Source organism: Manis javanica, chromosome 2 (assembly GCF_040802235.1).
Source record: "Manis javanica isolate MJ-LG chromosome 2, MJ_LKY, whole genome shotgun sequence".
Classification (NCBI taxonomy): Eukaryota; Metazoa; Chordata; class Mammalia; order Pholidota; family Manidae; genus Manis; species Manis javanica.
This window is the reverse complement of record NC_133157.1, coordinates 195,492,751-195,519,699: the sequence shown is the minus strand read 5'-3', so window position 1 is coordinate 195,519,699 and position 26,949 is coordinate 195,492,751. Positions and strand designations below refer to the sequence as shown.

Sequence of the window (26,949 nt, the reverse complement as noted above, 5' to 3'; positions counted from 1 at the left end):
GCTGTCTGAGTGTGCCACGCTTCCCAAACCTGCACATGTTTGCCAATGGAGAAATACTCTGAACCCTTTCTTTTCAAGTTTTTATGGAGGCTTCATTGCATAGGCATGATAAATTGAATTATGGCAATTAATTCAACCTACAACCCCTCTCCTCTCACCAGGGTCACAGGGGTGGGACTGAAAGTTCCAATCCTCAGCTAACAAGGTCTGCTTCAACGGCAGCTAGTCCCATCCTTAGGTCAAGTCCAAAGGTCACTTTATCAACATATCAGAAGACACCTTCGGTACTCTCATCATTTAGGTACTTTCCACTGGTTTTAGGAGCTCTCTGACAGAAAGGGAGACCAAACTAAATATATATTTCTTATTGTAAATCACAATATCACAGATGTCTTTATCAGGTTGAAAAATTCCCTTATTTCTTAATTTGTTGTCATCATGAATTGGCACTGAATTTTCTCAAATGTTTTTTCTTCATCTGTTAAAATAATCATGTACTTTTTTCTCTTTTACTGTGTCAAGATGGTAAATTATAGTGGCTGCTTTTCCATTTAAACCAGCTGTTCATTTCTGGATAATCATGATGTATACTTCTAGGTTATTTTCTAGAATTTTTGTTAGAGTTTTGCACCTGTGTATAAAGGAAACTGGTTCCTCCATGTGGCTTTTCCAGGTTTACTACCGGAGCTATGATTACTCATAAAACAAGTTATGAAGTGATGTTTTCTCATATATTTTCTAAAAGACTATGTGTAATTTTTTTTCCTTTTTTTACCTAAATATTTGAATTTTCCAATGAGAACACCAGAGCCTGAGTGTTAAAGAACTATACATATTATCTATTTTATCTTGTGTTCATTTTGGTATGACATGATTTTCAAATACTTCGCCCAGTTTATCTAAACTCTTAAATGTGTTGGTTCTGTTGTCAGGAAAAACAGTCTGGGGAGGTCTCGTGCACTAGGTGAGACCTCAGCTCGGGAGGGGATTCTTGTCTCTGATTGGGAAAGAATTCACTAACAGTGGAACAGATACTAGCAAAGAGAAGTTTAATAAAGCAGAAGTGCACACTCAAGGAAGGAGTGGGAGCATGTTCAAGAGGCGAGCCTTGTGGTGAGGGGCAGTTTGGATAGTCGTATAGCTCGAGTTTAAGCAGGGATGTGATACAGTACTCACTGGGATAGGTGGGATTTTCTCAGAATGGGAGGACTTTCTGGGGAATCGAGTGACACTCTCTTCTCATTCTCTTTTCGTCCTGATACAATCAGTCTCAGAGCTGTCATGACACAAAGGAGTATGATTTTTAGTACACTAAGAAATATGTAATGAGCTTTGGGATAACTGTAGGTTACCTTTGTTCTCCATCCCAAATCTAGTTGGTTTGAACCAGCTGGAACTGCATTTTGTTTTGCCTTAAGTTACCTTCCTAGGATCTAGCCAATTTGTTTTCGCTTAACCTGTTCTGCCAGCTGGGCACATGAATTGGCCTTAAGGCTTTCCTGAGTTGCCAGGGCCTGGCTCACTTGCTGAACTACACTGCCTATGTCGGTTCTTTGTATTTCCTTCTAATTTTCCCATTTATCCTTTTAACTTCTGCAAACTTACAGCAATATAATTTTATTCATTCCTGTTACTGGTAATTTTGTTCTTTTTTTTTGTGTGTGTTGTGAGGATTACTTAGACATTTAACAATTTTGTTCCAATTTTTAAAGGAAAATATTTTAGCTTAGATAATGTTCTCTATTATTTTTCTACTTTCTATTTCCTTGATTTCTGTAACTGTCTTTAACATATCTTTCTATCTACTTACTTCAGCTTTATTTTCTCTTTTTTCTTGTTCCTCATTTTCCTCTTTTTAAAGTTTAACTGTAGGTCATTGATTATGTCCTTTATCCTTTTTAATAAAAATACTTGATACTGTAAATTTCCCCACCAAGCACTGTTTTGTCTGTATTCCTCAAATTTTGATATGTTACATTCTTATACAGATTGAAATGCTTTATAATTTCTTCTGGACTCAGGTGTTACTTGAAGGGTGTTTTCTTTTAATTTCAAATATTTGGCATTTTATCTTATAGTAATCTTTATGTCATATAATCATGTTTGCATTTAGTATGCTTGTTAGTGAACTTTCAAGTTTACATATATAAGCAAATACAACTATTAAATGTAAATTTATGTGATATTTATATACAAATAAATCTTAGATCACAATACTAAAAATATTATTTTCTGACCTATGTCAGCGGGTCACTGTGGAATTCCAGAACTCATTGTGAATGGTCAAGTCATTGGAGAGAATTATGGATACAGAGACACAGTTGTCTATCAATGTAATCCAGGCTTTCGATTGATTGGATCTTCAGTGAGAATATGTCAACAGGATCACAATTGGTCTGGCCAACTCCCGTCCTGTGTGCGTAAGTAAGCATGGCAGCAGTAATCACAGACCTCTGCTCCCACGCAGTTACTAATAATTTTTTCTTAGGTAAGATATATAAATGTATACATACACACACACAGAGGAATGTGATTGTGTGTGTCTGTGTGTGTATACATATTTAAAGATGCAGGCATAAACAATTCTTTTATTTTATTTTATACTGCTATAACTGGCATGTAATACCATTCACTATGAAAGCAGAAGAAAATATAGTTATTTATGTTTCATCATAAAGACACAAAAGTAAATTCAGCGATTTCCATATTTAATATAAATATATAATGTTTATAAATGAATAGTCCTATACGAATGTGCATTCTTCACAGATTTTTCATTATAAAGATTTTAATTTCTGAAGATTGTCAGTGGCATCGATATTGTGATATGATACTATTGAACTTTTTATAGTGGAAAATACTTTGGATAAATATTTTCCAATAATTATGATGCTATAGTCATTGCATCAGATCTTGATGGAGTATAATTAGTGACAGAAAATATCATCAGACATGACATGGAGAACCATTGTTCTCATTTTGGTTCCACTGCTAATTACATGAGCCAATGCAAGTCATTTAATCTCTCTAAGCCCTAATTTCTTTGAATAAAGTGAATGGTTAAAAGTGTTTATCACTATGGCCCCTTTTGTTTCAAAATCTATTCTATTCTTTAATACATCAAGATTATACAGCTACATAATTATAATTTCTCATAAAATATTATATGAAATATTTAAATTTTTAAAAAAGTTTTATTTTAAAACCCTCTTTACACTATTTTTAAATTTATTCAAAATTGTATAAGTAATTTTGGAATTGTTTTAATAAAATATCTCACCAGTTCAATAAATAGCCATCTGATCATTTAAACTAATTTAGATAGGATTCATATATGAAGAATAAAATGGATCTTAAAAAAACCTTTTTAATATTATTCTTTAAATACATATGGCTGTATTCTATGATTACTTTTTATATGGCTTAGGTTTGTCCATTGTGCCCTTATATGACTGTTATACCATAAAAAATAATAATATAGTGAAATAATGATAATTCTATTACTTTTACTTGCTCCACTAAATCCCCAGCAGTATATAATGTTTCATATCAGTATCTTATTTTGGACTTGTAAGTCAATTATCAATGTGTTTCTTGTATTTTTTCTCCTAATTATTCCCATCCCCAATGTTGTATTAAAATTGGAATTCGAAAATGAAAATAAATACTCTAAGTATGTTATACTACTTGTAACATCATATGATCAGGTAGTAGAGATTTTGACCGCTGCAGATAAATAATGCATGGGACCTGTATTATGGATTCACAGGAATTACTTCATTTATTCTGTGACTGATTACATCCATATTTATAGTTCCATCATTGTCAAGATTTTATCCAATCAACAAAAATTTATTGGAATTCTAGTTTCATGGAAATTACTTTCATGTGTTGAGATTTAATAGGATGATAGAGCATATAGTTAACAATTAAAATTACTTTTCTAAGATATACCTCTGCACATGCATGCACACAGAAACACGTACACAGACTGATGATTTAAAGACAGCAGTATTATGATTGTATCTGTCCTATATGTCTCTCCTTTCATTTATATTCAAGCAAAGCCAACTAATACCACTGATTTTCTTATTGAATGACTGAAGACTATAAATGAAAATTGGCCCTTGGGGTAAAACTGAGTTCTTTATTGATAATTGCAACAAGAATAAGATGCAGTTAAATTTCCAAATGAGTAGGTTGACATTAACAGTATAGCTGAAAAATAATTGCTCTTGGGTCGTTTCGAAAGTCCTAAAAGTGACTATGGTCTTTCACTGTTTCCAATTATGAAACGCTATTACAGGAGTTGCTCTTATTAATAGAGTGGGATGAGGCAATAAAGCAGTTCATAGAAATGCAGAGTATTTGGGAAAAGCCAATACTACTAGAATAGAAGAATTACAACACTAAAAGGACAATCCATCTGATACATTTACAAAAAAATGGTGCTAAATTATAAAATATCAGTTGTGAGGAAAATAAATCAGTAAGGTTGACATACTGAGAATTCTAATACAGTATCGTGCGTATTTGTCATTCTCTACACTATGTGGTCACATTAAATTATTCTTCAAGCACACTTGCTTATCACTCTATAATGCATAAAAATTGTATAAATACTATTAAAATAAACTATTTCAAATTAAATACAACAAAATCTACCTTTTAGTATATTCAGTTCTTAAACTTAACTAGAAAAGGAAAATCAGTTCAATTTAATTTCTTTCTGCTACTAACTAGTAACATAACTTCAATCATTCCCACATTCGTTGAAATTTTAGTATTCGACCTAAAAAACAATAGAATGAAAAGGTACCTAAAACTAATTATCTCTGACCCCTCGCATGAAATTGTTAATCATTGTCTATATACTCATTTTCCTATTATTGTAGCTTCTTTTGACATTCTCAATCATTCCATTGCATTAGTAAAAGTACTTTAAATATACCTTCACATAAAAGTGGTCTTCTTTCTATGTTGTTTGATGTGATTAAATCTGTTATGTAATAACTGAAACATTCTGTTTTGTGTTTTCCCCCTCCCCCACCCACTGCTATCAGCTGTTAGCTGTGGTCACCCTGGTAGTCCAATTTACGGAAGAACAAGTGGAAATGGATTCAATTTTAATGATGTGGTAACATTCTCTTGCAATATTGGGTATCTTATGCAAGGACCAACAAAGGCGCAGTGCCAGGCCAACAGGCAATGGAGCCATCCTCCCCCAGTGTGCAAAGGTGAAAGTCTGAATATAGTCCCCTTTAGAGTATGACAGTAATGTGTCTGTGAAAATATAGATGATTACATTTGAAATAGCTTGGGCAGAACAGTAGGAATTTTTCAGCGAATAAAACAAAAAAGATCTAATGTTGACACCATCTCTTCAGCAATGCTTTCCTTTTTCCTTAATTTTTAACCTTTCTTTTAAAGTTAAACCTGGTAGGCCTTATTTCAGCTGCTTAACTTTATTGTCTTGTACCCATTTTATGACTGCATATAAAAAGTCATTAAGATCATTTTACTTATGATGTGCTTCATAATTAATGGAACTTATATTTGGCATTTATTTTCTTCATATATTTGGAAAAACTATGAGGTCTGAATAGCCATGATACTTGTGTTGGGAATTTATTTATTGCTTTCTCAATAGAAACAGATCAAAGAGAATTTTTTGATCTTTGTCCATTTTGCAAAGCATATCACATCATAAAAAAACAACCAAGCTACCATTTTTCTACATTTATTATGGTTTAACTGTAGCTGAAAGGCATCATTCTTTAAATCTGTACTCGGTATAATACTTATGGAGTTACTATTGTTCAAAATATTTTTGCAAAAGTCTTCCTTTTTTTTTTCCATTTCAAACACACGGTTCTCACATCATTATCTAGATTACCAACTTTTATTCCTGAAAACTTTGGTTAGTTTAGTTAAAATTTACCTTTGAAACTAAATTCCTATATTTCTAATATTATTCTATGTAGGTATATGTATATTATTCCAAACATACCTTTCAAAATTTGTCATTTGCTTAGTGGTGAACTGTTCTGATCCTGGAATTCCTGCCAATTCCAAAAGAGAAAGTAAAATAGAACATGGAAATTTTACGTATGGCACTGTGGTGTTTTATGACTGCAATCCTGGATATTTCTTATTTGGATCTTCAGTTTTGATATGTCAGCCAAATGGACAGTGGGACAAACCTTTACCAGAATGTATCAGTAAGTAGATAATGTGAATTCTTCTCAAGAAAATGCCATGGAAGCTACATGGATATTCATTTTCTTATAAAAGATCGAAAGCTATCTATCAGATGGATTTTGTTTTTAATTATTACTTTATTTTTCATATCCTTATATTCTGCTGATTGAATGCACAATTGCCATTTTTATTAGTATTAGGGTGATGAATATATCTCTATCATTCTTTGATTTTGAACTTTAACAGATAGAAAATGACAAGTAGATATCTTTCATACTCTATGATATTACTATAGTAAGAGGCAAATACATTTCTATTTTCTTTTGTACTAATATTTCAAATTTCATTTAAGGCAATATTAGTCTTAGTGTAAACAGTCATCAGGGTTTCAGAATACTTGAGGACTTAACAAAGCCATTGACTAAGACTTATTGATCTTAAATATTTGTCATATGAGGACACATACTCATATGAATGCAGTAAGTGTTAATACATATTGTCTTTCAAGTCAGTGAACATTTGAATGTGTTTTGTTGTATGTTGTATTGGAGTTGTAGAATATAAATAAATTATAGCAGATACATATATAATTAACATGTACATTGAGAAAATGATTTAAGAGAAATAAATAAAAATTTTGTGAGAATGTAGAGTAGTGAATATGAATTCTAGGAATTCAGTCAGAGTGTAGGTCTCAGGTACAGCTACATCTCAAGGAATTAATGAATCTTGGACATGATATGAACAAATCCTTACAGATCAAATGAGTAGCATGTCAAGAAATCATTGTGCAAGTAATTCTTGGTGATATGAAATTTCTACTGTATGAAAGTATTTTATGATTATGTTTTCCTTAGAGGTAATTTATGTTCATGTGGTGTGATTTTTCAAAATTTTGTGAGATCATACATGTACCCATGAAGAAACAAAACTTCATGCTACGTCTATTAAATATCAGATTCTATGCAAATAATTAAGTCAGTTGTTGACCCATGGCTTAAATGTATTTGATTTCTTTTTCTACAAAACTACTGCTCTAGTAGTTTGACTAATTCACTTACTTGGCCTTTTGTGGCTCTAACAATAATCAAAAATCTTCCATAGGACATGTAAACATGAACTTCCCCAGCTTTTCTTAGCTCTCTTACACTTTCCACCTTTCTTTATTTCCTGGAGTAATTAGTGGTAGTGTGCTAAGTACTCAAGGGTTTTATTAAGGTTATGTCTCCTTGTCTGCTATTTAAAATTCTAGAATCACATTGCACTCAATATTTTTCCAAGTTACAACTAAAAGTGGGCACACAGTAAATTCCCAAGATGCCTCTAGTTTATAAATTATATACTATACTGACATCTTCTGCTGTGCTTAGCAGTGTTTTGGTTATTAACAAAGCCACAAGTATTTTCCTTGTATAGCATAGTTTATTCAGTAATGGCCTGGGATGGAATTATTCTAGACTACATATCAGATGGTGTGTGACACATCCATCTTCATTCCCTTTCCTTTACCCTCAAAGTTCTTTCCCTTTGATTTCTAAAGGGGTTCATTTTCAATCATATATTGCATGCTATGTCCTTATTTAGCCAATTCTTGTTACTGTTATCCCTAACTTGCACATTATTGTGCAGACATATAAATACTTCCACCCCATGTACATATACCCCACACATGCAGACTTACACTCTCAATCATGTATGTTTACCCAAAATGTTCCTGTTAAACTTATGCTCATGGTGAATGGGTTAACAGAATTGCTCCTACAACTGCAACTTCCATTTTATCTTTTTAAAAGCCATCTTTCACTTACATATTTGATTTCTGGAACTTGGGTATTTTTAAGCAGATAATTTACTTTAATTTATTTTATAAAAAGTTGGTGCAGGTTGTTCGATAGGAGATATAAAAAAATTTTATATTCAATAATTATGTATTGTAGTGGTTGACTGTGGACACCCTGGCGTTCCTCCTAATGCAATCCTGTCTGGTGAGAAGTATACCTTTGGGTCCACTGTTCACTATTCCTGCACAGGAAAGCATACCCTTCTAGGCCAGTCATCAAGGACTTGCCAATTAAATGGACATTGGAGTGGATCACAACCTCATTGTTCAGGTACCCCTTGGAGAATCAGGAAATGTGTGTTAGAAATTACATTATTATTATTATTATTAGCAATATATACACAAAACGATCTAAAGAGTTAAAATAACACAATTATCTTTTTAAAATTTCATGACAGAAACTGTAACATTGTTTATACATTTATTAGAATAATTCTTAAGGTAATATAAGTTCAGACTGAAATACTTATCTTGTCAATGGTAAATTACAGTTATATGTTTTGAACTGTGTTGTGGATAATGGTTTTAAGATGCTACTCTGTGTAAAGTGGTTGTGTTCCTTAAAATGATAAACTGCTCAAGTTTAAGTAGCTATTGCATGTTAACAGATACAAAATAGTTTCCCTGAGAAGGCAATATTATATCAGTGATTTTCTGTTAAAGGTCAGTTCTATTAAACTTTATACACAATTGATTACTTAATAGCATACCTTTTAATAAAGCCCTAAATATTTTGAATTAAAATAAATCAAGTTTTATGAAAGATATGTATCTATCCTTTGTTTATTAGTAGGCAATATATAATGCCCAAGTATCTATAACTGCAATAATTATTTTTAATTAAGTGAATAGTAAGTCTATTTTCAATTGATAATTTGTTTACAGAGTATTTGAGAAATCTTTTTGAACTAATTAAGCTACTGCTTTTCTTCAAAAATTCAAGTTTTAGATCTGTAAGTTCTCCCTGTTTGATACTACTTACTCTATTTATTTTGACCCATTGACCAGTTATTGGTGCTTACTTTTTTCACTGTTTTATTGGTATATTGTCCATTATCTTTATATTATTTTATATCAGTGGAAATCATTCTGATAGCTTTTTACTTGTTTTATATTTTTTTCCCTTTAAGAGGTAAATGTAAAACAGTTACTTCTTGCAGAATCTCCTTATAACTATCGTTAATCCCTATGAAGTGACTTCCTGGGACTTTAAGTTTAATCTATAGATCTAAAAATCTATCATTTTTGAGTATGACTGTACAGTTGATTTTAATGAAAATTAAAACTCTTATCTTGAAGTAACAGTTTATTAACTTACTCAACTGATTATCCATAAAAAACACATAAACTTACACACATACATCCCAATGTATTAGGAAACTGCTACTGAAGTGCACAGATATTTAAAAGTGAAATACTGATCTTAAAGTTTTGTGTGGTTGTTAGTATTACATCACATGAAAATGAGTTGCAAGAAGGATTCCAAATACACAGGATATGTCAAAGAAGGCCTCCAGACAGACAGTATTTTCAGTGCTTAGGTATTCAACTTTCCCTCCCTCTCTGTCTCTCTCTTAATATCTACTAATCCTGTGGCAACTTCGGTTAGAATTATTTAAGAAATGATAAAGGGACTGAGTAAATCCTTAACCCTAAAATAAAAAATGAACATGTAAATATGAACAAAATATTAAGTTCCTTAATAGGAACTTACATCAGAGTTCTACTATTTGGATGTTTATAAATTATTTTTATATTTCCATATGTGAGAAGTATGCAGTTCATTTATCTATGGTTGGTGGTCCTTATGGAGAAAATTAAAGGGTGGAAGTTTAGGCTACAAAAAATACTATATTGTAACATTTACATTTCCAACACACCACAGTTCTAATTAAACAAACAAAAAAAAAGATTTGTAGTAATTAGGAAATTCAAGGAAGGAAACATGTAAATTACCAAACCTAGTTTTTTAATTTTAGTTTTATAAATCCATTGCTATTTGAGTTATAAATTTTTCACTAGCTTGGTTATTAATCAGGTTCTGGAAATACTAATGACATGTCCTTAACCTATTTAATAACTCCCATTATCACTGATATGAAAAATAACACCATAATCTGCAGTGATTTTCTTTTCCATGTAGTCTTTTTCTTATGACAGAAGTCAGATGGGAAATAATGGATTATGCTTTTATCCAGTCAACTTACCATGTTAAAACAGAGCATGCACAAAAACAAATGCCCTCAGGAGTGTTGAGCTAAGTCGTGGACAGAGCAAATGTTCATTGAAATAACTTGAACTGTACTGTATTACAGGTGATGCTACTGGTACCTGTGGGGATCCAGGTGCTCCTGGTCATGGTTCTAGACAGGAAAGTGATTTTAGAACTAAAAGTTCTGTTCGTTTTGCATGTGATAGTGGTTATATCCTTCATGGCTCAGAAGAAAGAACATGTTTAGCCAACGGCAGTTGGACTGGAAGGCACCCAGAATGCAAAGGTAATTGCAAACAGAAACTAAATACATAGAAAGTGCTGGAATTTAATGTGTATACAAATTTGGTTGGTTACTACTAGTGAAATTACTACCATTTCTTCCTATCGTCAACCATGGAATCAAAGCAATAGTATTCCAGTTTTGCTAACACCATCCTTTAAGAGAGCTTTGTAGGTAATAATTATTTAGAAAATATCTCCTATGGGTTATTTATAAGTAAACATTGTTTATATCATAGCAAACGTCTGTATTGGAAAAGTTAACATTATTTTTTTACTCCTTTATATCACCATGCTCTATATCATAGACACTGTCAAAAAAAATAATAAGTTGTATTTATATCAATATTACTTTAAGATCTATTTTATTTTTCAGGTTTGTAGAAATGTAAAAATATAGAAAGATGCCTAAACAATCAATGAGATTTTTATTTATAGAATACAATTTCTAGTAACTAAATTCTTATAATTTTGGGTGTTTGAATAAAATTATTAATTGTTCTTATTGACTCAAAGATAATATAATTAAATCTTTACAAGATTGGCTAGAAAGTGAAATGTTGGAAAACTATCATTTTAATTTAAATTGTTTGTTTTGAGTTAATTTTAATGCAGAAACTATTTATGATAAAAAATTATTTGATGTTATGCCAAATGTAATGGTTTTATAAATAGGAAATAATTCCCAATAGAATTTTCTTGACAATTTTTTGACTCATTGTATTTCAGAAACTTTTTTATTATGTTTAAAATTAGTATCCATATTCTAGGAAAGGCAGTTATCTTTTTTATTAACTGAACCAAATTTAAGAATCTTAAAAGAGAGTTGCAACTCAGTTACTATTATGAGAGGAATTGAGGAACCAAGTTGTTGAGTGAAAGACAGTAAGACTCAACTGTTCACATTATTTCTCAAACTAATTTTCCAAAAGCAAAATCTCTGTAATGATGTATATTACATGAGTGATAGCTAAGCCAACCTTTTGTTCAGATGAACTGCAGAATACTCTTTAGATGAAATGCAACCTGGTGCTGTTTGTTAGTATACACATTATGGATAAAACATACCTAAGAGTTGTAGCAAATATAAGAGAATTAATAGTTTTCTCATAAGTGGAGCTCATACAAGTCATTTAGAAAAACAGATTCTAGTGGGTGAATGGATAGAGGAAATAAACAGATAATACAGAACAAAAGAACATTGCAACCTTATAGAAAAAATTTCTGCATACTTAACAGAGAATTTTAACTATCAAGTCATCATTTTAACCTGTTTTAAAATGAAATTGTGATGTGTGTTCAGCAAAAAACGAACTTTATAATATTTCCAGAGGATTTTACTTTTATTTTGAGACTAATTTGATGAAATGCATTTATATTTATACAGTATATATAGCTTTGATTTATGAATTCCACTTTTCAGGATTTTTTCTTAAGGAAAATAAAATATTAAAGAACACAATCATAAAGATACATTTTTAAATTTCTAATTGATTATAGCAACAACTGAAAAGAACTAAAAAATGGAAAATATTACACAAGAAATCATGTATTTACATGATGTAATTGTGTATAGTCAATAAAATATTGTTATAAAGGCCATGAAGCAATATGAGAAAGTGTAAACCATATAAAACTCAATGCAAAAATAAGATTCAAAATTATACAGTCTGTTAAAATTATAGGAAATTATATCCATTTGAAAGAAAGTATTAAAGGCAATATACAAAAAATGATAATACAACAGAGTGGTGAACTTTATAGTATACCCAAATGTTTTGCAATGGTATATTACTTTAATAACTTTAGTTATAAAACATAAAAGCTTTCCTAGAAACAAATATGAAAACAAAAGTATCAAATGCATGTGTTAAAAAAATTTAATAAATAGAAAAATGCAGATTTAAAGATTATAGCATTTTTTAACAAGCTGACAAAGTTTCTAAAAATGACAGCACATTGTGTTGGAGATGTGTGACAGCAAGCAAATTTTTACACTGTTGGTACAAGTGCATGTTATTATAATATCTTGGGCAGCAATATATGCTTTAAAAATTAAAAATACTTTTCAAAAATTAAAATTATCCAGAAATTCCACTTTCAGAAATTTATCTTAAAAACAGACCAGTGTACACAGTTGTGTAGATAAGCTAAAGTATATAATAACCAAAATTGAAAGAGAAATAAAACTAAACAATGTTTCATGTTATCAACAGGGGATTGGTTAGGTAAATTATGAATTTTACATATAACGGAAAAGTATCCTCTTTTTAAACTTTATGAAAGAAAGATGTCCTAATTATAATGTTAAGTAGGAAAACTACGATTATGAAACAGCATAGTTCTATTTTTAAAAATGGTAAAATGTTGGTACTGTGTACTCTGTACTTAGCACAATGCCTGAAATAAACATCAAAATTAATGCATATATCCATTTATGTGTATGTATATTTATACATACATATGCATCTAAGTATATATATAAATACTTTATCAAATGTTGTCTCTTAGTGGGAAATTTGTAAGTGATTTTTAATTTCTTCCTAATACTTTCATTTATTTTTTAATACTCTAGAAATAGCTACTTTTCACCTTGATAAAAGGAAAAAAAAATTACAGTAATTTTAAAATAAAAATTTTCTCTAGCAACAAAAGGCCAACATATAAAATATTCTTCATATAACATATCATTCACCCAAAAATTCAACTGACAAAAATATATTTAAGCCATTCATTTACCAGCCTAAGATCCAATACTCTCATTATATGAGAATCAACCTCAGGAACTTGTACTAGATGAAAATTCGCCATTAACTAGCTATGTGATCTTGGGCAATTTACTTAATCTCTGTGGGCCTTAGTTCCCTTCCAAGAAATGGTAGTGTTATTCTCTTAGCATCTCTGTAAAGTTGAACAATACCGGAAATGTTGCAGCTATCACATAATACGTGCCCAACGAATGTTGTATTAGGTCAGTTGACAGCTGAAAAATTACTCTTTCTCAGAGAGATGGCTTTGTCAGCAAGGTCTAATCATAAGAGACTCCATTTACATGCAACGATAAGCCCCACTTCCCCTAATATCAGTATTACAGAGGCAAAGTCATTGCTGCTTGTCTTTACTGTGCCCACAACGCTTTCAACTCTCAAGATAGATGATGCAAGCATTTTAAGTTAATTTTACTTGTGTTTAATTTAAATAATATTCAGGGTAAGAGAAATGCATGGAATATGTATTGTTTTCTAATATTCATACATATGCACAAACATACAATACCACTATAAAGCACTTAAATATTCAAGATGCAGCAAGTGATATGCAAAGCACTCGATGAAACTGTAATTATACTTCATATTCATAAAGATAGCCTTAAATTCATAATGTACTAAAATGCCTTCTTACAACAAAATTTAGTATTGATTTTGACATTGGCTTTCTTTTAAGATATTTTAAAAATTCACTTGTGGCACTGATGGCAAAGAGTTAAACATAATACAGAATAGTTAATCATATAAGACATTTGTGTTTGTGACTCCTATTTAAGGTACATCAAAACTTAATAGAGTTTATGATACATTGAAACATAAATAGAGATTATGAAGTTTAAATGCAAATCAGTTATATATACTTACATTAATAAAAATGCACATAGGTACTTACAGTATTTAAGTTAGTTCTTTTATATCTGTCCTCTTAAATGTATAATTGTAATAAATCTGTGTTGCATCTCATTATTACAGATATCGCAGTTCTAAATGAGTTGCTTTTTAGGCAGAGACTCGTATAATCCTTCTTTGAAAGATATTGTGGTATCCAAAGGCAAGACTCTCCATTAATTACTTTGTAAAGTTTTTACCAAAGCTAATAACAAAGTCTTAAAAAATAACTGTTGTGAGATTTGCCTTCTAGTAAACTAATAAAATCAATTTGAATTCATCTTGAATTTCAGTGATTTGTAAAAGATAATTCAATGCTTATTTTAGAGGATTTTATAGCTCCTTTAGATAATTTGAAGTCATTAATTTTTTGTTACAAGATTTCTAATTATACTATATATATATATATATATATATACACTCTTAAACATTTTGTTTTGTAGCTGTACAGTGTGGTAACCCAGGAACAACAGCCAATGGAAAAGTCTTTCGGATTGATGGCACAACATTTTCTAATTCAGTCATTTATTCCTGCATGGAGGGATATATCCTTTCTGGACCTACAGTTAGACAGTGCACAGCCAATGGAACATGGTCTGGAACCTTGCCTAACTGTACAAGTAAGTTTCTTCTCAATATTTTTAAATATTCACAGTTATGTGAAAACATTTGAATATATAAATGAGTATGTGTGTGTTTTGTAATTAATCAAACCATGCAAGGTTTGGAATATTTGTATTGTCTTTCAGATTAAAAGATGGCAGTAGTATTATGGTTAGAGTGAACACTAGTGACTTGAAAAATCAGTTGGCTTATCAGGTACTATATTGGCAAAGGAAAGGAGGATCACAAATATCAGTGCTATTAAATGTAATTTAACAGTATTTTAAGAGTAAAGATGAAGAGTAGCTGTGATCAAGATTAAAAATGCAAAGAATGCAGTTTTATTTTGTCAATCTAACATACACCAGTAAACTGATTTGGTTTTAAAAAAGCGTACTGATTATTTACAGGTTGTTGCACTATTACAGGAAGTCCTGGTAGCTGCTTTGTCCTCTTGATATTTTAAAATATATATAGGATTTTAGAGATTCTGTATTATAATGAGGTTACTCACATGAAGAAATTTTTTTCATTTACTTAAAATTCCTATCTATAATAAGTGCTGATGTATGGAAGAAAACAGAATTTGTTAAACCAACAATAAGAGATACACTGGAAAGTTACGGTTGTATATATTTTTAAGAAGAACTGCAGTGTCATCATTAAATCATGAAATTTTTAAAAAGAAGAGCTGTTTAGGCTAGGTTCAGATACACTAGGAGTCATGAGAAGTTCTAATGCCTCTCTAGTGAAAGACTTGTGGAGACTAATAGGCGTGCCTTGTATATTGCTGTTCAGACAGATGATAGGTACTTTTGCTGTGGGGGCCTCATTGAAAGTGGACCAATTTATAAATAACAACATAAATGGGCTTAAGTAAAATTTGTCAGTGAGGGACATGTTGCTCTCAGGACCCAAAAAGTATTGGACTTTTTCTAATGTTGTGGTAGTAAGAAGGTCAGTAGCTTTTCTTGGCAGTGTTGATCCTGGGACAGCTCTTGGCCAACCCAGTAATTACGAGAAATTGTAATTACGAAGAATTTTGGGTAACTGAAAAGACAGACCTTAAACTATGGTAAGCCAATAGCCTATTCCCCTCCTTTGTTTTCACATTAGCTCTTTTGTATTTGTGTTTCCTGACTGAATAGCTCCAGTGAATCTAATCAGAGGAGGATACCATCAAAGTGGTGTCATGTGATACCTGTGATGCTGGAGAAAGTTGGTTGTAGTTAATACTGTGACTGCTAAGATTGTGTGTGATGGCAGGACTATTGAGATACCCTGTGTGTATTGTAGCTCTTCAAAGGTGAAGGAAGGCAAACTATAGCTAGAAGGCTGTTGAAATAAGTTCATAATAGAACATGTTGCCAAATCTGTAATAGCAAAATTTTTCATGTTGTTGATTGAAATCAGTAACGAGTGATACTCCTGTCCTGCGTCAGCACAAGATTTTTACACTAAACTTTTGGGTAGTTTTTGAGCCCGTCTTGGGTGGTTTCCTCAGGCTGGTCAGTATTCCACTGAATATTCAAGTTCTCTTCCTAGATCTCCAGAGATCTCTCTTGCTGCATGTCCTCTTCATCTTCTGTCTCTCAAATTCTGTCCACTTTGTTCTCTCTTGACTCTCAGATCTATCTTTTCAACTCAGGGAGTCAGCAGGCTCTGCATGGGGCCCTCCTCCCTGTGCCACACCTGGAAACTCTCTCAAGGCAGTAAGATGGGGCAATCGCATGACTTTCCAATTTGTTTTCTGTCACTCAAGGAACACTGTGCTTTGCTACCTGATGAAACTTCTTTTTTTCCCTCATATTCCATCTTTTTTTTAGCTGTTTAAAATGCCAAGTAAATTCTTCCATTTCTCTGTCTTAAAGAAGTCTTCCTACTTTGAAAATGTATTATTTTTGTGATACTGAACAATACAATTAACAAATATGCTTTACTTTTTCCATACTACACCACCCCATCTGAGCCTTTCAAACTTTTACCTACTACCTCTTAAATATCAGCTGAAAGAACACCTTTGACAAATGCCTTCTCAGGACACTTCTTCATATCCCTTTTAGCTAAAAGTGATTTCTGTATACGTTATGACTCTTATGACAATTACCGATACAACTACACTGAAAACCTCATAGGGCAGGAGTAACTGGGTCTGCTCATCTCAGTGACCCTTTGGGGTGGAGCACAGCACCTAATGCATAAGAGTTGATTCAGTGAATAATTGTTCACTAACTCAAATATCTCTATTATAAGTTTTTTCTCTATTAGTATACATGAATTACCATTCTACTCCATATTTAAATACTTGAAAAGAAGGCTTGTTATTTTATAGATAACATATAGTTCCTGGTAGATAGTATGTTTTCAACATATAGTTATCAAAAAGACTGAAATAATGAGCATGTATGCAAAGTAAAAGAAATCTGCTGAGTGGCACAATTTTGTTTCCACAATGAATGATTTCATTTAATCATGAATAAATAAATAGGTCTTTCATTTAATAATTTTCCAATTTTAGTGAAGATATATAAGCATGCCCCAATTTTTGAGTTTTTTTGTTAATTAACTTTTTTATTGAATTATTTTCATTTTTCCTTAGAAATTTTAAATCATGTTAAAAATCACTCAATTCAAGATAGACAAGTTACAGATAGCATATCAAAAATATCTTAGAAATCTCTCTTTTTTGGCAGTTCTTCAGGGAGAAATAGTGTTGAGTAAGGTATTTCAAGCATTAGCTTTTAAGTGATGAATTACTATTAAGCTAAAAACAGAATTTCTAACAGTTGATTTACTTCATAGGCAAAAAAGTACTAACACGCATAGCAACCCAAACCAAAAGCAAAAACAAAAATATTCCCAAATAAAGGAGTACAAAGAGAGGTTTCAGTGGAAATTAAGGTACACTAAACTTCTGTAATCAAAGACTCTAACATACTGATAAGGTGTGGTGGTGATCAAATTGCGATGAAAGAAAATTTAACTATGTTACTGATAGAAACATGTAATTTTGGAGCTGGAAGAGATGTGTCATGGACTCACATGCATAGATTAGGAAATTTAGGCACCAAATCATTTACTTGACTTATTACCGGCATAGTTAATCACTGAACAGTATTTCTATCACATAAATGGATGAAATTTACCATTTAGTTTAATTACTTTCTATACATACCAGAAAGGTTAACTTCAAATAAAAACATATTTTTAATAAATCCTTATTTAACATAATGGCCTTTAGTACACCCTGTTTTTTTTCTAATGTCAATATGCAGCGATGTAAGTATGAATTCGGTATGAAAAAACTTAAATACCTGGACTAAATTTACAAACAAAACCCCGATAGCAATTTTGGGAAACCAACCAAGGAAAACAAAATTTTTCTTTCTTAATTTCCATTCAGACTGTTTCGTTTTTTACTCATCAAGAATACCACCTGTCCTTGGTTGCCATTTATTACTATTTGTGCTAAATGTTTTAAACAAATTCTCCCATTTATTTCTAATAACAGATATATGAAATATATACTATTATCCTTTCTATTTCACATTTGAAGAAATTGTATCTTCCAGAAAAAAAACAACCTTTTTTCCTGTAGTAACACAGTTATTATATGTAGGATCTAAGATTTAAACCCATCTATTTGACTCAAGAAGCAATGTTCTCAAGTTCACTTCATTCTCTTTCTTCATATTTTTCTTTTTGTTTTCTTCTTAATTTTCTGTCTTCACAGTATATTTGACATGATATATATATAGGACATCATTTATAATGCATATGGAAATCTTTCATTAATTTATAGCTTGTTCTTCTCTAAGTTTCACAATTTCTCTGCATTTACCAACTTTAGTTCTGCAAAATTATATCATTTCTTCATGAGTTGACCATTTGTAAAATTTGTTTTTGCTGAACAATCCATTCTGCTTAAAATTAAAATTTCCTCTATCAATTATATAACTTACCAATAATTTTGTTTGTCTTAATGAATGTCCAAACATACAGTGCAAATATATGAGTCAATAATAAATTTGAATATCTTGTAAGAGATGAAATACTTTAATGTGATGAGTCAAAGGAAATAAGTCACTTATATAATCATTGACAAAAGAAATCTGTTAGAATTAGGACAATATCAGTTGAAAGAGAAAATAAACAAGATAAGATGATATGACAGATGTTTCAATATAGAATGGTTTAAACATGAAATAACTAATAGAGATTCTTAAGGATTAATGAAGCTCTTGAAATACAGTTAGGTGAATTATCCATTTATAATGGTGTGGTAAAAATAAAAAATAAAGAATTAAATTTTGTTTAGATTTTTTTTCCAGATTTTTAGAATAAAATTGTGGTGACTTTGTTTTTTCCTGGGCTAGTTATCCTTAGGCAACTAGTTCTTCCTGCATAGTGAAAATTAGAGGACTGATCCAATTTTAAGAACATAATTTTATTTTTTAACTTATTAAATAGCAATATATTTTTCATCAGAAATTAAAGTTAAAATAGAAGAGAGATTTGTAGGTATATAATTTAATTGAACTATTGTTAACTCAGTTAATAAAAATCATTTACACAAAATCTACCATCTTCAGGCACTTTGCCAGGAATTGAGAATAAAAAGTTCAGTAAGTAAGGTTTCTTATCTCTAATATTTCATAGGCTACTGAAGTAGTTTTGGTATTCTGAGCATTCTTGCCCTTTGACAATTTCCCACCAGAGTGATTTGCAAATAGACTTTTCACTTACATGATTACCCAGCAGCAAAACACATACACACACACACACATACACACACACACACACACACACACACACACACACACACACACACACACACACACACAGGTTTCTTTTCTAGTCTTTAAAAACCCCAGTCCTCTCACATGTGTAGATGTGTCAGCCACGATTTGCTCTGTCCATTTTAATGATTGCAGGAGACTTAATAATATTTACCCCCTACTTCATATCTAGTAACACTTGTGATGTTGGTAAAAGGATAAAATTTTACTCACATAAATTCTATCTGTTAATAGTAAACCTGTTTCAGATTATAAATTGAGAAATTGTCCGTTTAATGTTTCTCTAAAAGTATGCCTCACAAACAGATCTCTTCCCTCTTCTCCATACCCTTCCTTCTGCAAGTCCAGGCAGGTCCTTATCAAACCCTCTGCCAGTCTGGAGTGTGAAGCTTCCTCAAAATAACTATTTGCCTCACTGGTGGGCAAAACAATATATTATGAGGTCAAACTCATACATTCAAACATCACGTGCACTGTGGCAGAGAAATTATGAATGTAATGAAACACCCACAGAACTAAACCAAGCTGGAGGGAAAAGGGATTTGCTGTAATACCAGGAAGCTTATGACAGTACTCTGATTATAAAATTTGGTGAAGTTCTTTTCTGTGATCCTCAGACTGAGAGAAAAAAACTAAAACTAAGCATAGGTAAATGATCATTCAAAAACGTAATATGGCATCTTTACCTTTTGATGTCTAACACATCTGGTACCTACAGCACATAGGGCACATATTATATTGGGAAGAAGATACTACCTTCACCAGGATGGGGTTGGCTTGCCAGGTGCAGTAGAGATTGGCTTTCAGGTCTAAAAAGAAATACGTTCATTTTCTTTTTAAATCTACCAGGACTTCTTCCAAAATTATTAATGCCCTGCATCTGGCAGGTCTTGCATTTGAGCCAGGGACAGCATACTTAATCAGATCCAGGGATAAATAAATCTAAGACTTTTGCTCCAAATAACCAGGATAGAAATGATCCTTTACTGAATATCTGTTACCAATCTGAGAGTTCTCAAAGGTTTTGTTTTTTTGGGAGTTTGTTGGTTTGTAGAGGAAAGGTCAGGGAGATGAGGCTAGTCTTACACAAGAGAAAGCTGGGGAATAACCCAGCATGAAGTCAAGCTAAAGTCATCTAAATCCCTTCAGGGAGAGAGGGAGCTATCCCTCACTGTAGTGGTTCTCCAGCGGGGGTGAGTTCACTTCTGAGGGGACACTAGGCAAAGTCTGGAGACATGTTTTGGCTGTGACAGTGCAAGTGAGTGGAGTATGCTGTCAGTGTTAGCACGTGCAGGTAGGTCAAAGCTAAACATGCTTATTGGATAGAACAGTTTCCCACAGTCAAAAATTAATTGGTCCCAAATATCAATAGTGCTGAGGTTAAGGTTGAGAGAAACTACGTTACTGAGATATAAAAAAGAAACCAGTTTTTGAATTATGAGATTTTGTAAAATTAGAAACACTATCAGAGAAATGGTTTGACCACCTTTCTGGAACTTTATTCTGCTGTTGTAGAATTCTGTTCCGGGCTTGAAACCTGGCAAAGCATATGTGTAATGATGCCTCAGCAAGTATGTCCCTTACTGATATGAATTTTGTTATAAAAGTGTGGGTAATATGATCCTATTTTATTTAAAAATGCATGTTTATAATGCTTATTAAGAAGTTGAATGAAAAGTTAGTTTTGAAGTGACATAGATCAGAATAACCATAATTATGTTTTATTTTTAACATAGAGATTACCTACTTAGATTTATCATAAATAACACCAAATGGCCATCTATTGCATGAATTCCCAGGGGAGACGTAGGAGCACCTTCATCAGAACTGAGAGGCCAAAGGATGGCTGACAGATCTACTTTGGCAAAAAAAACGAGTATTTATTAGTGGTTACTTACTGTGTACTGGACAGGATGCAGTCAGCACTCACACTAGCAACCCATCTTTCACCCCGTTAAATTAAGCTTTTATTGGAAACAGTGGAATAATTATGTGCAGGGAACAATCAAAGGTATGCTAGTGCTGTGGGGAGGAACACAGGCAAGCCTGGAGCCCTTGCCCTTAGTATTTCCTTGACTACTAGATATTTTCACATTCTTTAAGCCTCACCTTGGTGTCAGAACAAAGAGGGAGGGTCTTCTCTGGTACAAAGGAATGTGACCCTGCAGCTTGACCTAGCATGGCTGCTTAACACACGATGGCTTGTTTGCTCAGGTCTCAGAGGACTCTCTATACCACAGCATCAATTATGTGATAAAAGCTAGAGAGAAAACCCCTCACAAAACAAATTCAAATCTTTACAACAATTTTTGTGTTTTTGAGCATTTGAACTATTTAATCATTCCTTACTCATACACCCATTTATTATTTAAACAAATATTTACTTAATCTTTTATAATGACGTAATCTTTTATAAAGCACCAGATTAGGCTCTTAGAATACAGAAGTAGAGGAAAGAAACAGAATAACTGTCTTCATGGAGTTTATTGGGGGCGGTGTCGGTGGGTATGGGATGTATGCCTGGATGGGGATGTGCTGTGTGCTTAGGGGTTTTGCTGACTTTAGAAAAGATTTCTTGCAATGAACCACAGCACCCTGCTGTCATGCACTCATGTCTATGAATTTTAGGGTAAAGGCTTTAAGAGCCACTATTCTAAGGTTTTGCCTGAAAAAACCAAAAGCCTCTTTTTATTGCTGAAAACAAACTGGTGGTGAATGAACTGACTTATGGAGCAGGTGCTGTTTACAAAGGCTGTTGCTATGGGAAACTGCCTCTTTGACTGGCCTTTGCTTCTTTGGGAAGCCACCAAACAAATCCCTCCAAAGCTGTTGTAGTCAGGCATTTCATTCATGATGCTGCTATGATATACAAACTCTTCCTAGTGCCTCCGTAAAATAAACCCTCTGTCCTCTCTGTGGCTTCATCTCAGCTCACGTGCTTTACAGCCGGGTTAGCTGGCCTTTCTTGCCAGGATTCCAGATCAGTTTGTAAAGTGCTGCTCAGAAAATAACAATTTGTAGGTGTTCTCTTTAGTTTTCTTCTTAACTGTAATCTGCATTAAAAATATAAAATAATATAAGGTAAAATAAAATAAAGGCTTATACTCATTCTTATATTGTTGTAAATTTACCGACTATTAAAAGAAATAACATATTCTTGGTAAATAGGCAGGACTTGATTTCCTGTTCAACTCAGTTGTATAATTTTAAAAGTCCTTTCCTCTATAATAACTAAAGGAACAAAAGTCATCTGATATGCAGAACTCTTATTAGGAGTTAGAACTCTCAATGAATGTGATTTCAGCAAACTGTCTCAAGGGATCCAAGAATTATCAGGTGGAGTGCCATGAATATTATTCTTTAATTAAAATGCCATTATTCATGGTCTTAAATCTTCTTAGGCTCAACATATTAGAATAGTATGAAATAAATTTTTACATTCATAATTTCTAATGGTAAGTTAACAAATATAGTGTATTTGAAGTGCTATTAGGTCTTCCATGCCTTAATCTATTTTTAGTCTTTAACCTTAGACTTCCAAAATACTGGGAAGAATAAATAAAACTGAGAGGCTATAACTTAAATTTACCTGGTGAAATTATTTACCCTTTTATGAACAAAAAGATTCAAAAGAAAAACAAAACAAAACAAAAACAATAAGTGAGTAAACATGGTTTTTTAAATCTCCAGACAATAAAAAGTGTAACCTTCTGTGCTTTCCTTTTTCTCATAGCCATCAGAAAGCTTTTAGACAATTTATTGCCCAAATTATGCATAAATCACATGCCTCAAAACAGCAAGTGCTTTTGTGGTTTATATGTAATCTCAGTTATGCCTTATTTTTTTTTTATTTTTTTTTATTGAAGGGTAGTTGGCACACAGTATTACATTAGTTTCAGGTGTACAACACAGTGATTCAACATTTATATACATGATAATTCTAGCTACCAGCTATCACCATACAAAGTTGTTACAATATTTTGACTATATTCCTTATGCTATACATTACATCCCGGTTACTTATTTATTTTACAATTGGAAGTCTGTACTTTTTTTTTGTTTGTTTTTTGAGAGGGCATCTCTCATATTTATTGATCAAATGGTTGTTAACAACAATAAAATTCTGTATAGGGGAGTCAGTGCTCAATGCACAATCATTAATCCACCCCAAGCCTAATTTTCATCAGTCTCCAATCTTCTGAAGCATAACGAACAAGTTCTTACATGGAGAACAAATTCTTAGATAGTGAATAAGTGCTTACATGGTGAACAGTACAAGGGCAGTCATCACAGAAACTTTCAGTTCTGGTCATGCATCATGAACTATAAACAATCAGTTCAAACATGAATATTCATTTGATTTTTATACTTGATTTATATGTGGATACCACATTTCTCTCTTTATTATTATTATTTTTAATAAAATGCTGCAGTGGTAGGTAGATGCAAGATAGAGGTAGAAAACATTGTTTAGTGTTGTAAGAGAGCAAATGTAGATGATCAGGTGTGTGCCTGTAGACTAAGTGTTAATCCAAGCTAGACAAGGGCAATAAAACATCCACGGATGCAGAAGATTTCTCTCAAAACAGGGGGTGGTGAGGTTCTACGCCTCACCTCTGTTGATCCCCAGTTTCTCACCTGATGGGTTCCCTGCGACTGTGCCTGCCTTAGGTTGTTCCTCCCTTGAGGAATCTTACCCGTCTCTGGCTAACCAGTCATCTTCCAGGGCCACACAGGGAAATGTAAAGTTGGTAAGTGAGAGAGAAGCCTTATTGTTTGAAAAGGTTAGCTTTTTACTTCTTTGCATATTTATGCCCTGTGGCTTCTATGCCCAGCATTTGTCTTGAGGTATATTTACCACTTGGAAGAATTATGATACACTGTAAATTTGATGTGAGGTACGAATTCTATTTAAGGGTTGTAATTAGGAAGGAAGAAGAAAAGCTATAGAAGTAGCAGGCAGAAGAAAACATAGGAAGATTGATTATTTCCTTGACATATCTTCTTGTAGAATAACTTCAGCATGTATAGGTTTTAAACTACTAATTAAATTGCGCACACACATTGACATAATAGGAGTACAGTTACATAACCAAAGCAGACCTATAATTACCAGCCATCTCCAGTGAAACCAAGAAAACCAGTTACGCACCTTAGGCATTTATGAAAACTTATCTATGATATGGTGGGTATTGTCCAACTGAGCTTGGACAGTCTGAGAGAAATCAGACAAATTAAAACAACTCATTCCTAGGGACTGTTCACATCCCATGTGTTATTTTAACAGTAGATAGTCTGTAGTTGTAAGATTTTGGAGTGCTACAATTTGCACTTCTCCTAATTCTTGGTTGAGTTCCAAGAGTCTAGATCCAGTCAAGTTTGTTGTTTTACTGTATGCACAGGCCAGCTTAGATATCTCCTTCTTCATTCCCATGGCCAGGAACCAGTGGGATGAGTATGTCTACAGCTGTAGCAGCGCGTGGATCTTTGTTGGGGTTTTTTGATGATCATCTTCTGGTATGAGTCTTCCAGAGAGTGCTGATGTTGGAAGTTCTTTTTTGTATCATATCTTAGTTCATTGTATGGGTAGCCAAATTAGGCTTTGATCCTCTGTATAAACACAAACAGACCTTTTGCCTACACTTTTATATGCCCTTTATACCATTATGTAGAACTCATTGGAGGTCACCACACAGGAACTGCTTTTTTTTCTTTTTTCTTTTTTTTTTTCAAGAAAGGAATATTGTCAGAAAAATGTACCTCCATAGCCGATCATCTGACACCCTTTAATTGATCAAAATTAAGGATATTTAAAGCATGCATTAATCGATGATTTACAGTTAGTTTTATCCTATCAGGGAGTAATCACCCTTTTCTTTCTTTCTTTATTTTTTATCATTAATCTAAACTTACATGATGAATATTACGTTTACTAGGCTCTCCCCTATACTAGGTCCCCCCTATAAACTCCTTCATAGTCATTGTCCATCAGCATAGCAAAATGTTGTAGAATGACTACTTGTCTTCTCTGTCTTATACAACCCTCCCCTTTCTCCCACCCCCCCATGCATGCTAATCTTAATACTCCCCTTCTTCTTCCCCCCACCTTATCCCTCCTACCCACCCATCCGCCCCAGTCCCTTTCCCTTTGGTACCTGTTAGTCAATTCTTGGGTTCTGTAATTCCGCTGCTGTTTTGTTCCTTCAGGTTTTCCTTTGTTCTTATACTCCACAGATGAGTGAAATCATTTGGTATTTCTCTTTCTCTGCTTGGCTTATTTCACTGAGCATAATACCCTCCAGCTCCATCCATGTTGCTGCAAATGGTAGGATTTGCCCTCTTCTTATGGCTGAGTAGTATTCCATTGTGTATATGTACCACATCTTCTTTATCCATTCATCTATTGATGGACATTTAGGTTGCTTCCAATTCTTGGCTATTGTAAATAGTGCTGCGATAAACATAGGGGTGCATCTGTCTTTCTCAAACTTGATTGCTGTGTACTCAGGGTAAATTCCTAGGAGTGGAATTCCTGGGTCAAATGGTAAGTCTTTTTTGAGCATTTTGATGTACCTCCATACTGCTTTCCACAATGGTTGAACTAATTTACATTCCCACCAGCAGTGTAGGAGGGTTCCCCTTTCTCCACAGCCTCGCCAACATTTGTTGTTTGTCTTTTGGATGGCAGCTATCCTTACTGGTGTGAGGTGATACCTCATTGTAGTTTTAATTTGTATTTCTCTGATAATTAGCGATTTGGAGCATCTTTTCATGTGTCTGTTGGCCATCTGTATTTCTTTTTTGGAGAACTGTCTGTTCAGTTCCTCTGCCCATTTTTTAATTGGGTTATTTGTCTTTTTGTTTGTTGAGGCATGTGAGCTCTTTATATATTCTGGACGTCAAGCCTTTATCGGATCTGTCATTTTCAAATATATTCTCCCATACTATAGGGTTCCTTTTTGTTCTATTGATGGTGTCTTTAGCTGTACAGAAGCTTTTCAGCTTAATATAGTCCCACTTGTTCATTTTTGCTGTTGTTTTCCTTGCTCAGGGAGATATGTTCAAGAAGAGGTCACTCATGTTTATGTCTAAGAGGTTTTTGCCTATGATGTTTTCCAAGAGTTTAATGGTTTCATGACTTACATTCAGGTCTTTGATCAATTTTGAGTTTACTTTTGTATATGGGGTTAGACAGTGGTCCAGTTTCATTCTCCTACATGTAGCTGTCCAGTTTTGCCAGCACCATTTGTTGAAGAGACTGTCATTTCACCATTGTATGTCCATGGCTCCTTTATCAAATATTAATTGACCATATATGTCTGGGTTAATGTCTAGAGTCCCTAATCTGTTCCACTG

At 32.9% G+C, this 26,949-nt stretch overlaps 1 protein-coding gene across 5 annotated transcripts in view; it reads left to right on the top strand.

Moving 5' to 3' along the window:
* CSMD3 (CUB and Sushi multiple domains 3) overlaps positions 1-26,949 on the top strand; it is a 1,174,595-nt gene that overhangs the window by 1,097,810 nt on the left and 49,836 nt on the right. For all 5 annotated transcript variants that reach the window (XM_073229983.1, XM_073229982.1, XM_073229981.1 and 2 more), the window contains 6 exons: positions 2,247-2,420; positions 5,064-5,237; positions 6,036-6,221; positions 8,139-8,312; positions 10,357-10,539; positions 14,635-14,811. In XM_073229983.1, coding sequence (XP_073086084.1) covers positions 2,247-2,420; positions 5,064-5,237; positions 6,036-6,221; positions 8,139-8,312; positions 10,357-10,539; positions 14,635-14,811 — 1,068 coding nt within the window. The remainder of the gene's footprint in view (positions 1-2,246; positions 2,421-5,063; positions 5,238-6,035; positions 6,222-8,138; positions 8,313-10,356; positions 10,540-14,634; positions 14,812-26,949) is intronic.